This window comes from Paracoccidioides lutzii (genome assembly GCF_000150705.2).
Source record: "Paracoccidioides lutzii Pb01 unplaced genomic scaffold supercont2.31, whole genome shotgun sequence".
In the NCBI taxonomy this organism is placed as follows: domain Eukaryota; kingdom Fungi; phylum Ascomycota; class Eurotiomycetes; order Onygenales; family Ajellomycetaceae; genus Paracoccidioides; species Paracoccidioides lutzii.
This window is the reverse complement of record NW_015440977.1, coordinates 45,915-61,922: the sequence shown is the minus strand read 5'-3', so window position 1 is coordinate 61,922 and position 16,008 is coordinate 45,915. Positions and strand designations below refer to the sequence as shown.

General features: G+C 48.7%; 5 protein-coding genes across 5 annotated transcripts; all 5 read left to right on the top strand.

Annotated features, from left to right (window-relative positions):
• Positions 1 to 358: 358 nt before the first annotated feature.
• PAAG_12521 (hypothetical protein) lies at positions 359 to 622 on the top strand (the record flags this gene model as incomplete). The annotated part of the gene is made up of 2 exons (XM_015848000.1): positions 359 to 385; positions 437 to 622. The coding sequence occupies 2 exons, from the start codon at positions 359 to 361 to the stop codon at positions 620 to 622; spliced, it is 213 nt and encodes a 70-aa protein (XP_015702371.1).
• A 445-nt stretch (positions 623 to 1,067) lies between these two features.
• On the top strand, positions 1,068 to 3,286 carry PAAG_08237 (hypothetical protein; the record flags this gene model as incomplete). Its single annotated transcript, XM_002789754.2, has 4 exons — positions 1,068 to 1,394; positions 1,469 to 1,685; positions 1,813 to 1,957; positions 2,029 to 3,286. 4 exons carry the CDS (start codon positions 1,068 to 1,070, stop codon positions 3,284 to 3,286), a joined length of 1,947 nt encoding a protein of 648 aa, XP_002789800.1.
• A 1,664-nt stretch (positions 3,287 to 4,950) lies between these two features.
• PAAG_12520 (hypothetical protein) lies at positions 4,951 to 5,266 on the top strand (the record flags this gene model as incomplete). Its single annotated transcript, XM_015847999.1, has 2 exons — positions 4,951 to 5,040; positions 5,093 to 5,266. 2 exons carry the CDS (start codon positions 4,951 to 4,953, stop codon positions 5,264 to 5,266), a joined length of 264 nt encoding a protein of 87 aa, XP_015702370.1.
• A 270-nt stretch (positions 5,267 to 5,536) lies between these two features.
• On the top strand, positions 5,537 to 7,566 carry PAAG_08234 (hypothetical protein; the record flags this gene model as incomplete). Its single annotated transcript, XM_015846454.1, has 4 exons — positions 5,537 to 5,917; positions 6,087 to 6,915; positions 6,999 to 7,066; positions 7,171 to 7,566. The coding sequence occupies 4 exons, from the start codon at positions 5,537 to 5,539 to the stop codon at positions 7,564 to 7,566; spliced, it is 1,674 nt and encodes a 557-aa protein (XP_015701118.1).
• A 2,664-nt stretch (positions 7,567 to 10,230) lies between these two features.
• On the top strand, positions 10,231 to 15,526 carry PAAG_12519 (hypothetical protein; the record flags this gene model as incomplete). Its single annotated transcript, XM_015847998.1, has 2 exons — positions 10,231 to 12,407; positions 12,610 to 15,526. 2 exons carry the CDS (start codon positions 10,231 to 10,233, stop codon positions 15,524 to 15,526), a joined length of 5,094 nt encoding a protein of 1,697 aa, XP_015702369.1.
• Positions 15,527 to 16,008: the final 482 nt, after the last annotated feature.

The window sequence follows — 16,008 nt, the reverse complement described above, 5'->3', positions numbered from 1 at the left end:
GCTGAGACAATTGAATTAGTATCAGGCCTCAGGCCTGTGACTGGCAGTAACTGGGCATTTCAGGCGTATTTAAAGATGACAATTCATCTTCAGTTGCGTATGACAGGTGCTGGATGGTTTTGTATTTCCCCCTTGACTTTTATTTCTCAACAGCGGCTATCCAAGCAGGCTAACAGGTAGGTCACTTTTGAATATAGCCGTAAGCTGATGATATGAAAGCTGATTTCTTATAACTTTTCAAAGAGGTCTTCTAGATTAAAAATGCTGTTTTCTAATCAGGTTTTTAGGTTGGATGGGAAATCTATGGACGACATATGATTCTCGAACATTGCTTCCCACACAGCGCAACTTGGATCTGATGTCAAGAGGAATTGGATGGATAGGGGTAACCTAGGCGAGAAAACCAAAACACATCCCGCTTCTAACAATCGATCAGTTCCGCGATCAAAATAACTCTCAGCTCGCTGGCGAGGACCGCATGCACGAGCTAATCGTCAATGGGATAAGCAAGCATATAGGAGGCCCCGGAGAAATGCTCGCACGACGAAAACGGGTAAGGCCAGAGAGCTTGCTCAAGAGGTATGAAGCTTCAGCCAGGGCAAGATACAAAATGTTCTTCTAGAAAGTGCATGCATTGGTTTTTCTGGAACCTCGGAATCCAGGTCGAAAGTATTGTATATTGCTTAACTCGACGGCAGATTTTACTCCTGGATAGACAGACAGATCCTTGGTTGAACCGTTGAACTTTGAAGAGTGATGATGAGGTTGGACATCCAATGGATCACTCCAATATCGCTTCTCGAAGCTTAGAGTTTGCATCATGTGACATCCCCGCTTGGCCAGTAATTTGGGATCTTGTGTGCTAGTTACATTCAACATCGCCGCAGAAAACTCACAACTTCGGAGCTGATACCATTTAACCAACAGCAACAAGTCCCCGGTGTACATAGTTGTTTGAATATCGCCCCCAACTTCCTCTATGTCAAGGCTCATTTCGCCATTGTTGCGTTATTATACTCCCCCTTTAAACCCTTCAGGCGCCGTTGCGACGGCTGAAGAGACGCCCAATGGCGACCTCCACGCAGAGCATCAGTGCGCTGCTCCAACGAAGCACAATCGACGACCATGAAGAGGTCATCAAGGCTTGCAATGCGGTGTTGAAAAATTCGAAGCACGATCTCCACGCCCTCCATGTAAAAACTGTCGCCCTGGTGAAATTGGACCGCTTCGAAGACGCAATTCGAGTCGTCGAGGAAGGCGGGGATGCGCTCAAGAATCGGGTCCCGCTGGAGTGGTCTTATTGCTTGTACAAGATTGGGAAGCTGGAGGATGCTATAAAGATTGCTGCAAGTGCTGAGACTGGAAGAGGAGGAAAACATGTTGAGGCCCAAGCTGTACGTTCGTCGGCCTCCTGAACTCGGGATATCGCGTTGTTCTGCGGGATGGTCACTTATGAATATACCTCTAGACATATCGTGCAGAACACTTCCGTCGAACTGCAGACATTTACAAGGAGCTATCCGCTGAGGACCCAGCCCTAGCGGGTGAAAAAATTGATGTGCGAATTAATTCCCGAGCAACGGAGGCACAACTCCAGTGGGCTGGATTGGGAAACCTGGTTCAGAATACAAAACCTAGCCGGGAAGACCTAGAGGGATTCGAAACGACCTATAATGTGGCATGCGGTGCAATAGCGAGGGGGAAGTTGGAAGCTGGAGGAGCACTACTGAAACGAGCAAAAGGCTTGCCTCTCTATCTCCCCAATATGCCCTGGCTCCAACCATGTTCAATATCTAACCGATTAAACCTCAGAGCTTTGCAAATCATCCGATGATCTTACACCTGAAGACAAGGTGGCGGAACTTCTCCCTATTACCGCCCAACAATTATATGTGGCGCTGAAGCAAGGGAAAATCGACGAAGCCAAAAGCCTTTCTTCAGAAATCAATATAGCTGAGTATGTTTTTTTTAAAAAAAAACAAAAACAAACACTAATTTGCTGAAGAGAATTAACCTTTGTTATTACAGAATATCCGAGTTTTCGACAAAGAAAATAGCACAAAACAACATTCTTCTTGCTTCCGGAACAGAATCAAATCCATATTTCCTCCACAAAAATTTCCACGAGATCCCTACCTCAACTGATGGCGACAAATTATTTTCCTTCCAAACTAGAGCACTTACCGGAAACTCGTACGTGGTAGACCTTCTGGTCCGCAAATTCGATGGCATAGCAAGATCAACCGAAAAGGCTCTCTCCCAGCATCCATCTCCCACCCTATCACCTGACATCAACACCCTCTCTGTTTTCAACATTGCCGCTCACGTGTTGGATGGAACAGGCAAAGCCTGTCTCAAGGAAGTGCTTCCCCTGCTAGAAAAGAGACCAAAAGATATTGGCCTCATCCTCACAATCATCCAACTATATTTTGCAGCCGGAAACGTCAGCTCTGCCATCTCTACCCTAGAAGCATTCCTGCAACGACTCGACAAGTCAATATCAGAGTCTGACAAAGATATCCGGTTCAACCCGGGGCTTCTCAGCATACTGATTTCCCTCTATAAACTCCAAGGCCGCAGAAGCCACATAAGGGCAGAGCTCGCGAAAGCTGCATCGCATTGGCTATCGCGTCCGGACGGATCTCCCCCTCTCCTCCGCGCCGCCGCTTCATCGCACCTGGCCTCTGGCAACCCTTCAGACCTTGCCTTCGCCGGTGAAATTTTCAGCAAACTCTATGATGCCGATCCTAACGACCGTGTTGCGATTGCGGGTTGCATTGCATCATACGCAACGATATCACCCGATAGAGTGAAATCGATTGTAGATAAACTCTCCCCCATCCAAGATCTAATTTCCGGCATCGACGTTTCTTCCCTAGAAGCTGCCGGAATCCCTTCCATCACCAACACCGCGACAACAAAAACGATCACCTTAACTACAGCCACCACCCCCGCTCCAGGGAAAAGCAGCCGCAAGAGACCAGCAGCAGACGACTCCAGCAAGCAAGAAACCAAGAAGAAACGAGTTCGCAAATCGCGATTACCAAAGGACTACGATCCGAACAAGAAACCGGATCCGGAACGCTGGTTGCCACTGCGCGATCGCTCGAGTTATCGGCCTAAGGGGAAGAAGGGGAAGCAGAGGGCAGCGGAACGTATGCAGGGAAGTGTAGGTAATGAGAAGATTGAGGAGTCGGCTGCTTCGACGCCTGTTATACAGCCAAAGACTCAGGGTGGAGGGAGTGGAGGGGGTTCGAAGAAGAGGAGGGCAAAGGGGAAGAAGTGAATGTGGGAGGACAGTTATGTGCGAGGACCAAAGTTGGGTATATGAATAGAGCTTCTTTCTTCATATCGTGTACTACATGCGTGATGATCTTGGGGACTTTCACTTCATTTAGTTGTTGGGTTAGATGGGTGGTATTTATTTCAAGACTGACTATATTGACTTGGTTTATTTGTCTGCTAGCGTTTTCACCCACACATAGCATTTATAAAACAGGCAGAAACAAGTTCTAGATATGCTCACCCAGCTGAAGTTTGCGTACACAGATTGCTCTTCGATTTTTCCTCTCCTTCCCATTCAGGTGCTCTACGATCTCCGATATCAACTGGATATAGTCAAGTTGGCAGAATATGCAGAGCAGCCAGAATGTTACACCGGAACCCGTCTGCCATAAATATATATATATATATATATATTGATATCTTGGCATCCGCCCTTTGTCTTTGCTCTGGGTCAAGTGTAGCGAAATACCAAGAGAAGCACCCTTGAGGGGTTGCATAAGCCAGATGAAACGGCATATATATATATATAGGAGTTTGATCTTTACATGGTTGCCCTACAACTGAAAGAGGGAATGAGACTGCGCCAAGTAGACTGTTCGTCCCTTGACTGGCATTTGCGATGAAATGGCGGAATATCACGGCCGCGATTCTCTGTTATATCATCTCATGGGAAACAATACGAAAGTGCATTGAATGAAATACATAGTCATAACAAGGACCTTGAAATGATTGAATCCCCAGTCCCTTTTTCCGGCAATCAAGTTCCAACGGATGCAGCGGGGGCGGTGCATGATCTGATGTGGCTTGTGAGACAGATATCTAGATAGGTGGCTATGCACCCGTATTGGCAATTATTCCCGCAACTGCCCGGGCGTAAGATGAGTTAAAAAGCTGTATTACGTGCCCCTCCCAATTCCGGATGAAATACACCTTACCTATGCTTGTCGGTATGGAGGACTCCTCCATATATGGTCCTAGGGAAACCAACGTCCTTCGGCATTGCTGGGTGCCTGCAACCCCAAGAACGAACCTGGATTAATGCAGGCTGAATGGTGTATTCTTCATATCCGGAGCTTCACCATTCGCAGTATCCGCGAGCAATGAAAGCACCCCGCTATACACCGTAGGTACGCCCATCTATCCATGGATGTCAGCATCCAAGTAATCGGCCGGCGGTCACTACCGTGCACTGGTACATAGCAATACACCGATCACCGATGGAACTGGCATACAGACGGGTTGTGTCCCAGTCTTTTCCAGAGACTGCAGCTTTTCTTTGCCCCGCTGAACGTCATAATTACAGCCACGGGTACGGGCGTACTGTAACGCCCTCCACAGGATTCTTTTCCGAGTGTATATAAAAACTCTCTGCGTCCGCTGTTGGCTGCCCATCTCTGCCTATCTTCTTCTCTAGCATATCTCTCGGTGACCATCTCACTCTCACTCTCATTTGTCTTTTTGACTTTTTGACTCTCAAAGTTCAGTATGGGTGTAAGTTCCTGTCCCTGAGTCCTTCCAATGATACCCCGCCATTGTCTTAGGGTTTTTGCGACCCGCGGATGTCGGAAAATTTATATAAGTTTTTCTCGATGTGTATCTATGCCATCAAAATGGCTGACAGCACGTCCCTCTGGATTACCATGATATAATTAGCTCGCTTCAAAGATGGCTGCAGCACAGTCAGCCGCTGGTGGCCCTCCTTCGGGCTATCCTGGTGGTCCTCGGCCAGCTGGAGGTCCTACGCAAGGCGCATATGTGAGTTCGCCCATTCGTAACCCCCAATACGCATACAGATATTGGATCGCAGGCAATGTCGATAGGACAGAAGTGGGAGAGATCTGAAATGGGCCCTCTGACAGACATGAACGCTTGTTTTTTGTGGATGCTTGTTCTAACTGAGTATCGCCATGGCAGCCTGGCCAAACCCAGCAATATCAGGCATATCCAGGTGCGCAAACACAAGGTCCACCCCCAGCGGTAAGCGAATCACAGCCCCCCTGCCAGCCCAGCAACCCCCGTTGCACACTAGTTTTGGCCTGAGAAAAAAAAAAAAAAAAAAAAAAAAAACCTGCCCAATCTGCTCCTTACCACTTCTCTCTTAACTACATCACCGTCCTCGCCTCTTTGCTTCATTATCCGTCTCTTCATTTCCTGTTTCCATCTGGCTGTTACCTGCCGGTGTCTCTTCCAACCAAACTCTCTCCTGGGGCGTACCGTTTGTTTTGATTACACCGTTCTCTGCGCCGCAGTCATGCATCGACAGCATAATAGCCAACAGTATCCTGGACAGTCATACCCGAGTTCGCCGCAACCCCCGTACCCCGCGTCTTCTCAACCGCCTCAACCCCACCAATATGGACGACCAGGAATGCCTTCCACTCCATCTCCAGTCCCGGGTTACCAGGCTTCCTCTCGACCTCCGTACCAGCAGAATTATCAACAGCCTGCTTATGGCCAACAACCGCCAGGAGCATATGGACAACAACAGCAACCACCGCTGCCTCAGCAGCAGCAATATGGAATGCTTCCGCAACAACCTCCTTATGGACAGCAGCCTTACAGCCAGCAGTACCTTCACAACCAGCAGCACCCTCAACAACACCAACCCTATCCACAGAATCAACCCCCTTACGTTCGTTGATTTCCTATCTTGTTCACGTCTCTCTTTTCTTGATTTTATTTTATTTAGCTCTTTCTTTTTTCTTTTTTTCTTTTTCCGGCTTCGCTTACTATTTTTGCTCTAAAAGTCAATGCATACATAAAAGCGTACTGTACTAACAAACGATCATGATGTCACAAAGCAGCCCGGCCAATATCCTCCCCAAGGCCATCCCCAGGGAGCTCCGGGTTATCCACCCCAGGGAGCTCCGCAATATGGTGGCCCCCCACAACCCCCCGGGCCTCAGTTGATCGCCGCCTATAAGCAAATCCTTTTGAGTACTGTTCAGGAAAAGAACCTTCAAGCAATGTACCCCCCAAATTCACCGGCCCTCGATCAAATTGCTTCACGAATCACCAACCAGATTGATCAGCTCTGTGCTACATGGCGCGTTCCCCGGGAGGTGGGACAAGACATTATCAAACTGGCCCTTTTCGACATCATCCTATACATCGATGACAGCGGCTCCATGCAATTTGAAGAGAATGGTGATCGCATCAAGGATCTCAAATTGATTCTCAACCGTGTCACTTATGCCGCTACCCTCTTCGACGACGATGGCATTCAGATCCGCTTCATGAACTCTGACGTGCAGGGCGATAACATCCGCGGCGAACAGCAGATCGAACAACTCATCAACAACATTCAGTTTAAGGGTCTGACCCCGATGGGAACGAGCTTGAGGAATAAGGTCCTGGAGCCGTTAGTGCTTCGTCCAGCGCGAAGCGGTCAACTGAGGAAGCCAGTCCTGGTCATTACCGTTACTGATGGACAGCCTGCTGGAGAGCCGCAGGGTGCTGTATTTGATGCTATTAGGCAGGCGAGCAGTGAACTGCAATCGCTTCCCAAGTATGGGGCTGGCGCAATCTCGTTCCAATTTGCACAGGTCGGGAATGATTTGAAGGCCCGCGAGTTCTTGAGCAAGCTTGACGAAGAGCCCGGTATTGGTGGGCTGATTGACTGCACATCCAGTAAGTTAACGATACTATTATATTAACTCCAACAAACTGAACAGGGCCAAAGAGATCGGTATTCCTAACAGCAACAAAAACAGACTTCGAAGTCGAACAGGATGAGATGTCCCGCGCCAACCCACCCGTCGACCTAACCCCAGAACTCTGGGTAAGTTCCGAGCTACCACCACCCACCCACCACCAACCACATCATAAAAAACAAACATATAAGCAAAAGAGAAAGAAAGAAACTAACCAAATCAAACCCACCAGCTCACCAAAATGATCCTCGGCGCCATCGACTCCTCCTACGACTCCAAAGACGAAAAGTCAAACCATCCCTCTAACTCCGGCATCCGCCTTCGGCCACTACAAGGCCAATACGGCACCCCACCACCCCAAGGCCAGTATGGCGCCCCGCCACAACAGGTCCAGTACGGCAGCGGTGGCTATCCGGGGGGCCCTCCACCACCTCAACAGGGCGGGTATGGCGGCTATCCCCCTCAGGGAGGGTACGGTCAGCAGCCGCAGGGCGGCTATGGTCAGCAGCAACAGCCCCAGGGAGGGTACGGCCAGCAGCCACAGGGCGGGTATGGACAGGCTCCGCCCCAGGGTGGGCAGGGAGGATATCCCCCGCAGGGAGGCTATGGGGCTCCCGGACGATATTAGGGTAGTTTTTCCACCGGGGGTGGTGGATTTTGAAACGTGAATGTCCAGTTTGGCCCCGCCCCTGGAAGTTTTTTTATTTTTATTTCTATATATTTTTTTTTTTTTTCCAGCACTCCTTTCCCTCCACCCCTGCCACTTTTTGCCCTTATATCAATGTATTGCTTAATGATATTTTGTAGTTTTCTTTCCTTTTCTGCATGCCATTTCGGTATGTTGAATGTGGTCATGACTGTTTCCTTCTCCTACCCCCCCCCTTTTTTTTTTTCCCACCCCTTTCTTTCAAAGTTTCGTTTTAGTTAGTAAAATGGAAAGGGACATGTGGATGTATTTTTTCTTCTTCTGTTGATCTGTATCAAAAGGTAGTTAGCTCTTCAGCGGCTAGTTATATATCTGATCTTGACCCTGTGTGAAAGTCATAACGGTTAACGATTGGTGTGGAAGCGGGTATTGTGAAGATGTCCCTTCAGAAATCCTTCCACCATCGACGTTGCCTCTTCCCCTGGCCCTTTCTTTGTGATGTCAAGATATACAGTTATTATTCCTTTCTTTGCTTTTGATTTCCTGACCCTCTTAAACTGTGAGACATTTTTCTCTCCCCGGGTGTGTGTCGACTATGACGTCAATCGCCACATGGAACATCCCACGCAAGCAACCAGCTCTCAATGGGGACATTCCCAGTTGTCAATACATGACCGCAAGGTTGAATTTTTCGTAGATGTCCCACCCCTGGTCTTCGTCCTCGTCCATGTATGTATAGAGGCCAATTGCTCCCTTCTCTTTCTCTTGAGCGGAACGTGTTCAGAGAAAGGAGGGAGACAAAACCTTGCAAGGAGAATGAGCCAAGGGAGTGCAAGGCGCTATCCCTCATCTAGCCTAGCCTCTGCAGAGGGGGGGCTGCCAGGGCAAGGGACGGAAGTGGCTTATATCAGCAGTATGGAGGCTAACTAACTAACTCTCTTAGTTCACTAGTTAACTAGTGAGCTCACCACGCGGGCTCTCTCTGGATGCATGCATCATTGGGAGAAAATGGTGGTTGTTTTTACTTAACTTACCCCTGGAACAATCAGCGGCCGACAGGCCTCTAGGGTGATAGGTGTGTGTCTGCTCCCCACAGTCTCAGCGATTGATCCATTGATCGATCTCATCCCTTCCCTCCCCCCGACACCTCTACTGCCGTAGTGGGGTTCATGAGTGATCCTAGATAGTATCCTTTTTTTTTTCTCAGAAGCATCCCGAGTTAACTGAAGTTGAACAATGCCCCCCTCCTTTTGTCCGGTGAGTTTCAATTGCATGCGCTCATTAATGAGTAAGTAAACAAGCTCTGGTTTAAATCTGTTCTTTGGATCTGGGGTAACGTTTGTTAAAAAATAAATATAGTTACCTTCTTGGTCGGCGAACCTTGGGAAGCTTAACTGGCCAGTTAGGTTAACTAGCTATGCGTCAAATCGGCACTGCTGCTGCCTTGCGAAATATATAATAGTATTACTACTTAAACCATTTTCAGGGCGACTCCAGGCCCTTAACCCCAACCAACTACTCCCCTCCCCCCAAAGACGATGAAAGTTACTTTCAATATCTTATGGTTCTTTAGTTCTTCCATCTATATTCCTCCCCTCACCTCTCTCTCTCTCTCTCTCTCTCTCTCTCTCTCTCTCTCTCTCCCCTACCAGACCGTACCCAATCTCTACAATCTCGACGCTCGTGGGTCCACGCTTTCCTGCGGTTTCTCCGTGGAGCCACCGTCCGCGGTCGGCTGTGCATTGGCTTAGACTCAGATTCCCAGCAAGGTCCAAACCCTGTTATCAAGGTAATTAAACTGACAATCACCAACAAAACACTTGATTTCATTTAAGCTCAACCGAGCAGCGTCTAACTGATCTTTGGTTTTTTTTTTTTTTTTTTTTTTTTTTTTTTTTTTTTTTTTTTGTTTTCATCAAAGGTAACTTTATTTATCGCCTGTCCCGGGAACCAACCATACACCCGAATTATTCCCTTGAATCCCCAACAATCCCTCGTGCCCTTCTGTCAACTGTTTCTGACCCTACACCCAAGGAGAAATAATAAGGAATACTGTCTCCCATGGTCGTTGTGTAAATGAGAGTCCCGGGCCACGCGTACATCCTGTTAATTAGTCGTCTCTCCCCTGCATTACAGTGCTTCAAGAACGTCTCTCGCCTTGTTCCCCCCCCTCCATGCCAACTCGTGTCGATTCGTTGGTCGTACCTTGAATTTACCTCCCTCCTGCCTCCTTTCCGTTCTGTATAATTAATATACGTACTCCCGGAGAGGGCTAACCAGTCGGATATTTGTCATTTCTTTCCTCCCCGTTTCTTGATTTTGCTCCTCAGATGTCGATGCGTAAACATTTTCCCACCCATTTTACAATGTGCCACCTCTGACAATGCGATTAATTCCGCTTAACAAACCCTTGTCCTACCTACATGCGAAATATCCTCTATTTCTATCCTCTATTTCCGTCCAATTCTATCTATACGTCTGGAAAACAGTTCCAGTATATCAGACTTCGGGAGGCGATAGAAGTGTGACCCAACTACAAAGGAAGGAATCCATATCCCCATACTTATATAATACTACTGGCGGTTAACGGCTGGATACCAAACAAAGGAGGAGGGAAGATCTAATTTTGGATACCAGGGCAACCTGATGGCGGAGCATGATGGAAACTCGGGAACTGGAGGGTTGAGTCCTCGATTACCACGCCGTGCCTCCTCGAGGTTGCCACTGAGAGACAGCATTCTCGGAACAGACACTGGAGAGAGAGAAGGTGATGAGAGCGTTCTGCTTCAAGATTTTGGAGCGCGGAATGAAGCCGATCCTGGAAGACCAGCGGATGGCGGGGATGGCGGGGGGCGTGGGAGACATCCCAATGCTCCAGGGCGTGTGCATGCTTCACTGGATACTCCTAGACCTGCGCTGCTGAACCTGGATATGCCCCAGCGGAGACCGTCACAGGCTCGTGTCCGCTTTTCAACAGATCTAGAGCGTACTCCGGACACTAGTGCTCAGAGCCTGGTACGAGAATTTCCTGCTGGAGCCGGAGAGGACGGTAATAGGCGTGCCCCTGGCTTGGGACTGACATTGGACACATCCTCCCCGACTTCACTATCAGATCCACGACGCTTCTCCCCGCAAAGCGCTGGTGAGATGATATCGCCACGCTCATCTACAGACGCTGTCTCTTCCTTACATGGTGTTCCTCCCATCTCTCCCATCTCTCGAAGTCGGGGTTACTCGCTGCGACGATCTCTCTTTACTCGGAACATTGCCAGCCAATCAGAGGAGGATGGGACGAATATTGAATTAGACCGGGAGCTGCCATCTGGAAATGAGGCTCTGTCACGGGTCTCTTCTAAGCAACAACAGCACCTACATCCGGAGAAGACCAATCCAGAAGTCCTTGTCCCAGCCACAGCTAGCACTAAGGATGAAGAATCCACCACATTCACCGACCCGAAGGACCTATTAAGGGAAAAGCTACCATACTCTGTCAGGGCTGCCGCATCTAAAGTGCGTTCCACGCATGAATTCGCGCTGGGCCGACTGAAGAATTTTACAGATGTTTTTCGCAGATATGTCCTGCGCATCAAAGAAATCCCTCCTAGCAAGGATGGCCGACATATCGATCTTAACGTACGGCGGCAATACCCTCTCATTGACGAACGGACGGGAAGACAGTATGTCAGCAATCACATACGGTCTAGCCGATACAGCGCGTGGAGCTTCTTCCCGCGACAATTGGTAGCACAATTTTCAAAATTTGCGAATTTCTATTTCCTAGTCGTTTCAATTTTACAATTGATACCAGGTCTGAGTACCACAGGCACTTTCACCACCTTCGTTCCGCTGATGGTTTTCGTTGGTATTTCTATGGGGAAGGAAGGGATTGATGATCTACGTCGATACCGATTAGACAAGGAGGAGAATAATCGTATCGCCTACATTCTTCGGCCCCGCAACAACAATAAGGGTAATAACGATTCCTTGGAACCCAAGAATTCTAAGGACACCGAGTCTGAGTTAAACAGTAATGGTGGGGAATACTGGGCTCCGACGAAATGGGTGGACATTCAGGTGGGCGATGTAATCAAGCTATCGCGCGATCAACCAGCTCCTGCCGATCTCGTCCTTCTCCATGCCGAAAATGTGAACAACATCGCATACATCGAGACCATGGCGCTGGACGGCGAGACAAACCTGAAGAGCAAGCAACCCTGCCCTCCCGTCGCAGAGACATGCAGGACAGCAGAAGATGTCCTCCACAATACATCCATTCACTTCACCGTCGAAGATCCCAACATAGACCTCTATAAATTCGACGGCAACGTCACTGTGGGCCAGGAGAAATTACCCCTGACCAATTCAGAGGTGATATACCGCGGTAGCATCCTGCGGAATACCCACGAAGCATTCGGGATGGTCATATACACGGGTGAAGAGTGCAAGATACGCATGAACGCCAATAAAAACCCGCGCATAAAGGCGCCCGCACTACAGACGGTGGTGAACCGCGTTGTCGCGGTTATTGTTCTGTTCGTCGTCGTCCTTGCCTCCGCGTGTACGATTGCGTATAAGTTCTGGTCGCGAGATGTGGAGGATAAGTCGTGGTATCTGGAGCATGCGGATGTGTCGTATGGGCCGATTTTCACGTCGTTTCTGATTATGTTTAATACCATGATACCTATATCGCTTTATGTCAGTTTGGAGATTGTGAAGGTTGCGCAGATATTTTTTTTGAACGATATTGATATGTATGATGAGGCGTCGGATACGCCGTTGGAGGCGAGGACTTCGACGATTAATGAGGAGTTGGGGCAGGTTAGGTATGTCTTGACCTTTTCTACATTTTTATTTGTTTATTTGTTTATTTTATTTTATTTTATTTTATTTTTTTTTTTAAGAAAAAACCACTCTGGGTATTTTCGTGGAAACACAATTTGGTAAAGATTACTAACACCATGCTAAATTAACAACAGTTACATATTTTCCGACAAAACAGGCACGTTGACCGATAACTCCATGAAGTTCCGTAAAAATGAGCGTTGCAGGCACTGCATGGCTTCATGATACAGATTTACAAGAGGAAGCTGCCCGAGAGGCAGATCGCAAGATGCTTCTACATAAAAAGCGCCTCTCCAGAGGGAAAAGGGCCGCCTCGTGGAAATCAGCCACAGATGATCACCAAGCCGTAGCCAGGAAATCCGGCGTTTCAACGTACAGATGCAATGAAGCCTCATCCCCCACCCCCACCCGCTGGAGGTCAAACAGGAGAGGCAGAGCCCACTATGGAGGGCGGACTGTGGAGATGCTAGAATATATACAGCAGAGACCACATACGATGTTCGCGCGCAAGGTGAAATTCTTCATCCTGGCCCTCGCCCTGTGCCACACGTGCTTTCCAGAACGTGACAGCGACGGCAATATTTCGTTCCAGGCTGCATCCCCAGATGAAGCTGCTTTGATCGTTGCCGCGGAGGAAATGGGCTATTTAGTCGTGGATAGACAGCCCAACACGCTAACCATCCGACTCACCCCAGCAGGACAAGACGGAGAAGATGCTATTGAAGAAGTCTATGAGATTTTAGATGTCATTGAGTTTTCCAGTGCGCGGAAAAGGATGTCCATTGTCGTCCGTATGCCAGATCGGCGTATTTGCATCTTCTGCAAGGGTGCAGATTCGGCGCTTATAAGCCTTCTAAGACGGTCGCGTCTTGCGGCGGAAAAAGTTGCGGAAATCGAAACGCGTGCCAACCGTAGGAAGTCTCTTGAGGCTAAAGAGGTTATGAGACGGAATAGCGAACACGTGCATCGCAAGGACAGCATGCGGGCTAGCATGAGTATTGGCCGTCCTAGCTTTGCAACTGTTCGTCGGTCTAGTGTTTCGGGGAAAGTGCATCCGTCATTACGGGACAGTATCAGTGTTTGGCTCCGTGATCGGGAGACGGATGGCGGTTTGGAGCTGAGAGATGATAAGGACGACCACTATTATAGTCCACGACCATCTGCGCAATTTACCCCGCGAACATCTGGAGTGCTTTCGGAGTCTCGCCCGTCGTTTCAGGTGGATGATAGCGAGGGGTTGGTCGAGGAGGCGATGGTGGTGAATGAGGCGATGGTTTTCGAGAGATGTTTCCAGCATTTGAATGACTTTGCGACGGAGGGATTGCGAACACTATTGTATGGGTATCGCTTTATTGACGAGGAAGATTATCAGAAGTGGAAAGCTGTCTACCGCGAGGCGACAACGAGCTTGGTGGATAGGCAGGAGAAGATCGAAAGGGCTGGGGAGCAGATTGAGGCACAGCTGGAGCTGATTGGTGCCACCGCTATTGAAGATAAGCTTCAAAAGGGCGTCCCTGAGGCGATTGATAAACTGCGACGTGCCAATATTAAACTTTGGATGCTTACTGGGGATAAGCGAGAGACGGCGATAAATATCGGTCATTCTTGTCGGTTGGTGAAGGACTATTCTACAGTGACGATATTGGATCATGATGCTTGTGATGTTGAGCGGACGATCTTGGAAACGACGAGTGAGATTTTGAAGGGGGGTTCTGCCCATTCCGTGGTTGTGGTGGATGGGCAGACGCTGTCGATTATCGAGGCAGATGCGATACTTCAGGAGCGCTTTTTTGATCTAGCAATTCTAGCGGACTCTGTCATCTGTTGTCGTGCTAGTCCCAAGCAGAAGGCGTTCCTTGTCCAATCGATTCGGAAGCGGGTCAAGAAATCAATCACACTTGCGATTGGCGATGGTGCCAATGATATCGCCATGATCCAGGAAGCGCACGTGGGGATTGGCATCACCGGCAAGGAAGGTTTGCAAGCTGCTAGGATATCCGACTACTCAATTGCGCAGTTTAGATTCCTGGTCAAACTCCTCCTCGTCCATGGCCGCTGGAACTACATCCGTGTATGCAAATATACCCTAGGCACATTCTGGAAAGAAACCATCTTCTACCTGACCCAAGCCCTCTACCAGCGTTGGAATGGCTACACGGGGACCAGTCTCTACGAACCCTGGTCTTTAAGCATGTTCAACACCTTCTTCACCTCCCTCCCCGTCATCTTCCTCGGAATTTTCGAAAAGGACCTCTCAGCCTCTACCCTCCTTGCTGTCCCGGAACTGTACACCAAAGGCCAACGCAACGGTGGCTTCAACGTCAAACTTTACGTGGGCTGGGCCTTCATGGGCAGCTGTGAAGCCATGATCGTCTACTTCATCATGTACAGCCTCTTCGGCCGCGCGTTGTTTACCCTAGACAACGGTGTCTTCGCCATGGGCTTGCTCACCTACACCGCCTGCGTAATAATCATCAATCTCAAACTACAACTGCTCGAAATTCGCTACCGCACAGTCATGGCAGCTATATCCGTCATCCTTTCCGTCAACAGTTGGTTCGTCTGGAACTTAATACTCTCAGCCCGTTACAAGATCAACGCAATCTACAACGTCCGCGACAACTTCCTGTCACGCACCGGCCGCAACCTGCTCTGGTGGGTGACCCTTTTCCTCATCGTGATGACCGTGATTCTCTTCGAAATATCCGTGACGACATTGCGTGTCACCCTTTTCCCGACCGATGTAGACTATTTCCAGGAGTATGAACAGGATTTGGATATTCGGAAGCGGTTTGAGGAGGCGGCGGCGTTGGAGTTGCAGCAGGGGTGGGATCGGGGGACGAAGAAATCGAGCTTGGAGGTCTTGAGGGAGGCGGAGATTGATGCGGAGAGGGAGATGCAGGTGCAGGAGTTGCTGGATCGGAGGGCAACGGTGGTGGAAGGGGAAGCGGCTGGTGGGCATTCCGGGAATTCTGGAAGTGGCCGTGGCTACGGTGGTGGACGTCGATATGGTCTGGGGAAAGAAGGGAAGAAGCATCATAATAATGTTCAGATGGAAGAGGCGGACTTGGGAAATAATCGGCCCTCTATGAATGGGTAGCGTAATTTCGTTTCCCTATCCTTCAAACTCTTTTTTTTGGTGTTGACTAGTTTTTGGTTATTGGACTGAGTGTGTGGTAGACACTTGCTCTCCCGGTTCTCTCTCCCTTGGATTTTACTCCTTTACTTGGCCACCTCTTCGAGGTGTGTGTTTGGTTTTTGCGTCTTACGTGACATATGCATAATGATTCCCCTGTCTTAATGCTCTACTTTTTTTGGGTATTTTGATGCTTTAGACTTGATCGATTAGTTGGGCTTAAAACTGAATTTATTGAGAATAGACTGATTTATATTTTGCTATTTTTTCTGGCTTTCTTTTCCCCCTATTTCTCCTGGACGCCTGATATATTTTATATGTACGATGGATTCCATCACTTCTTCTTTATCTCTGCTTCATTATCTTTACAATTATTGCTTCTGTAGAAACATGCCCTACTCCGGATTGAGCAGGTTCATCCCTCATTTCTTGATTGTGAAACCCTT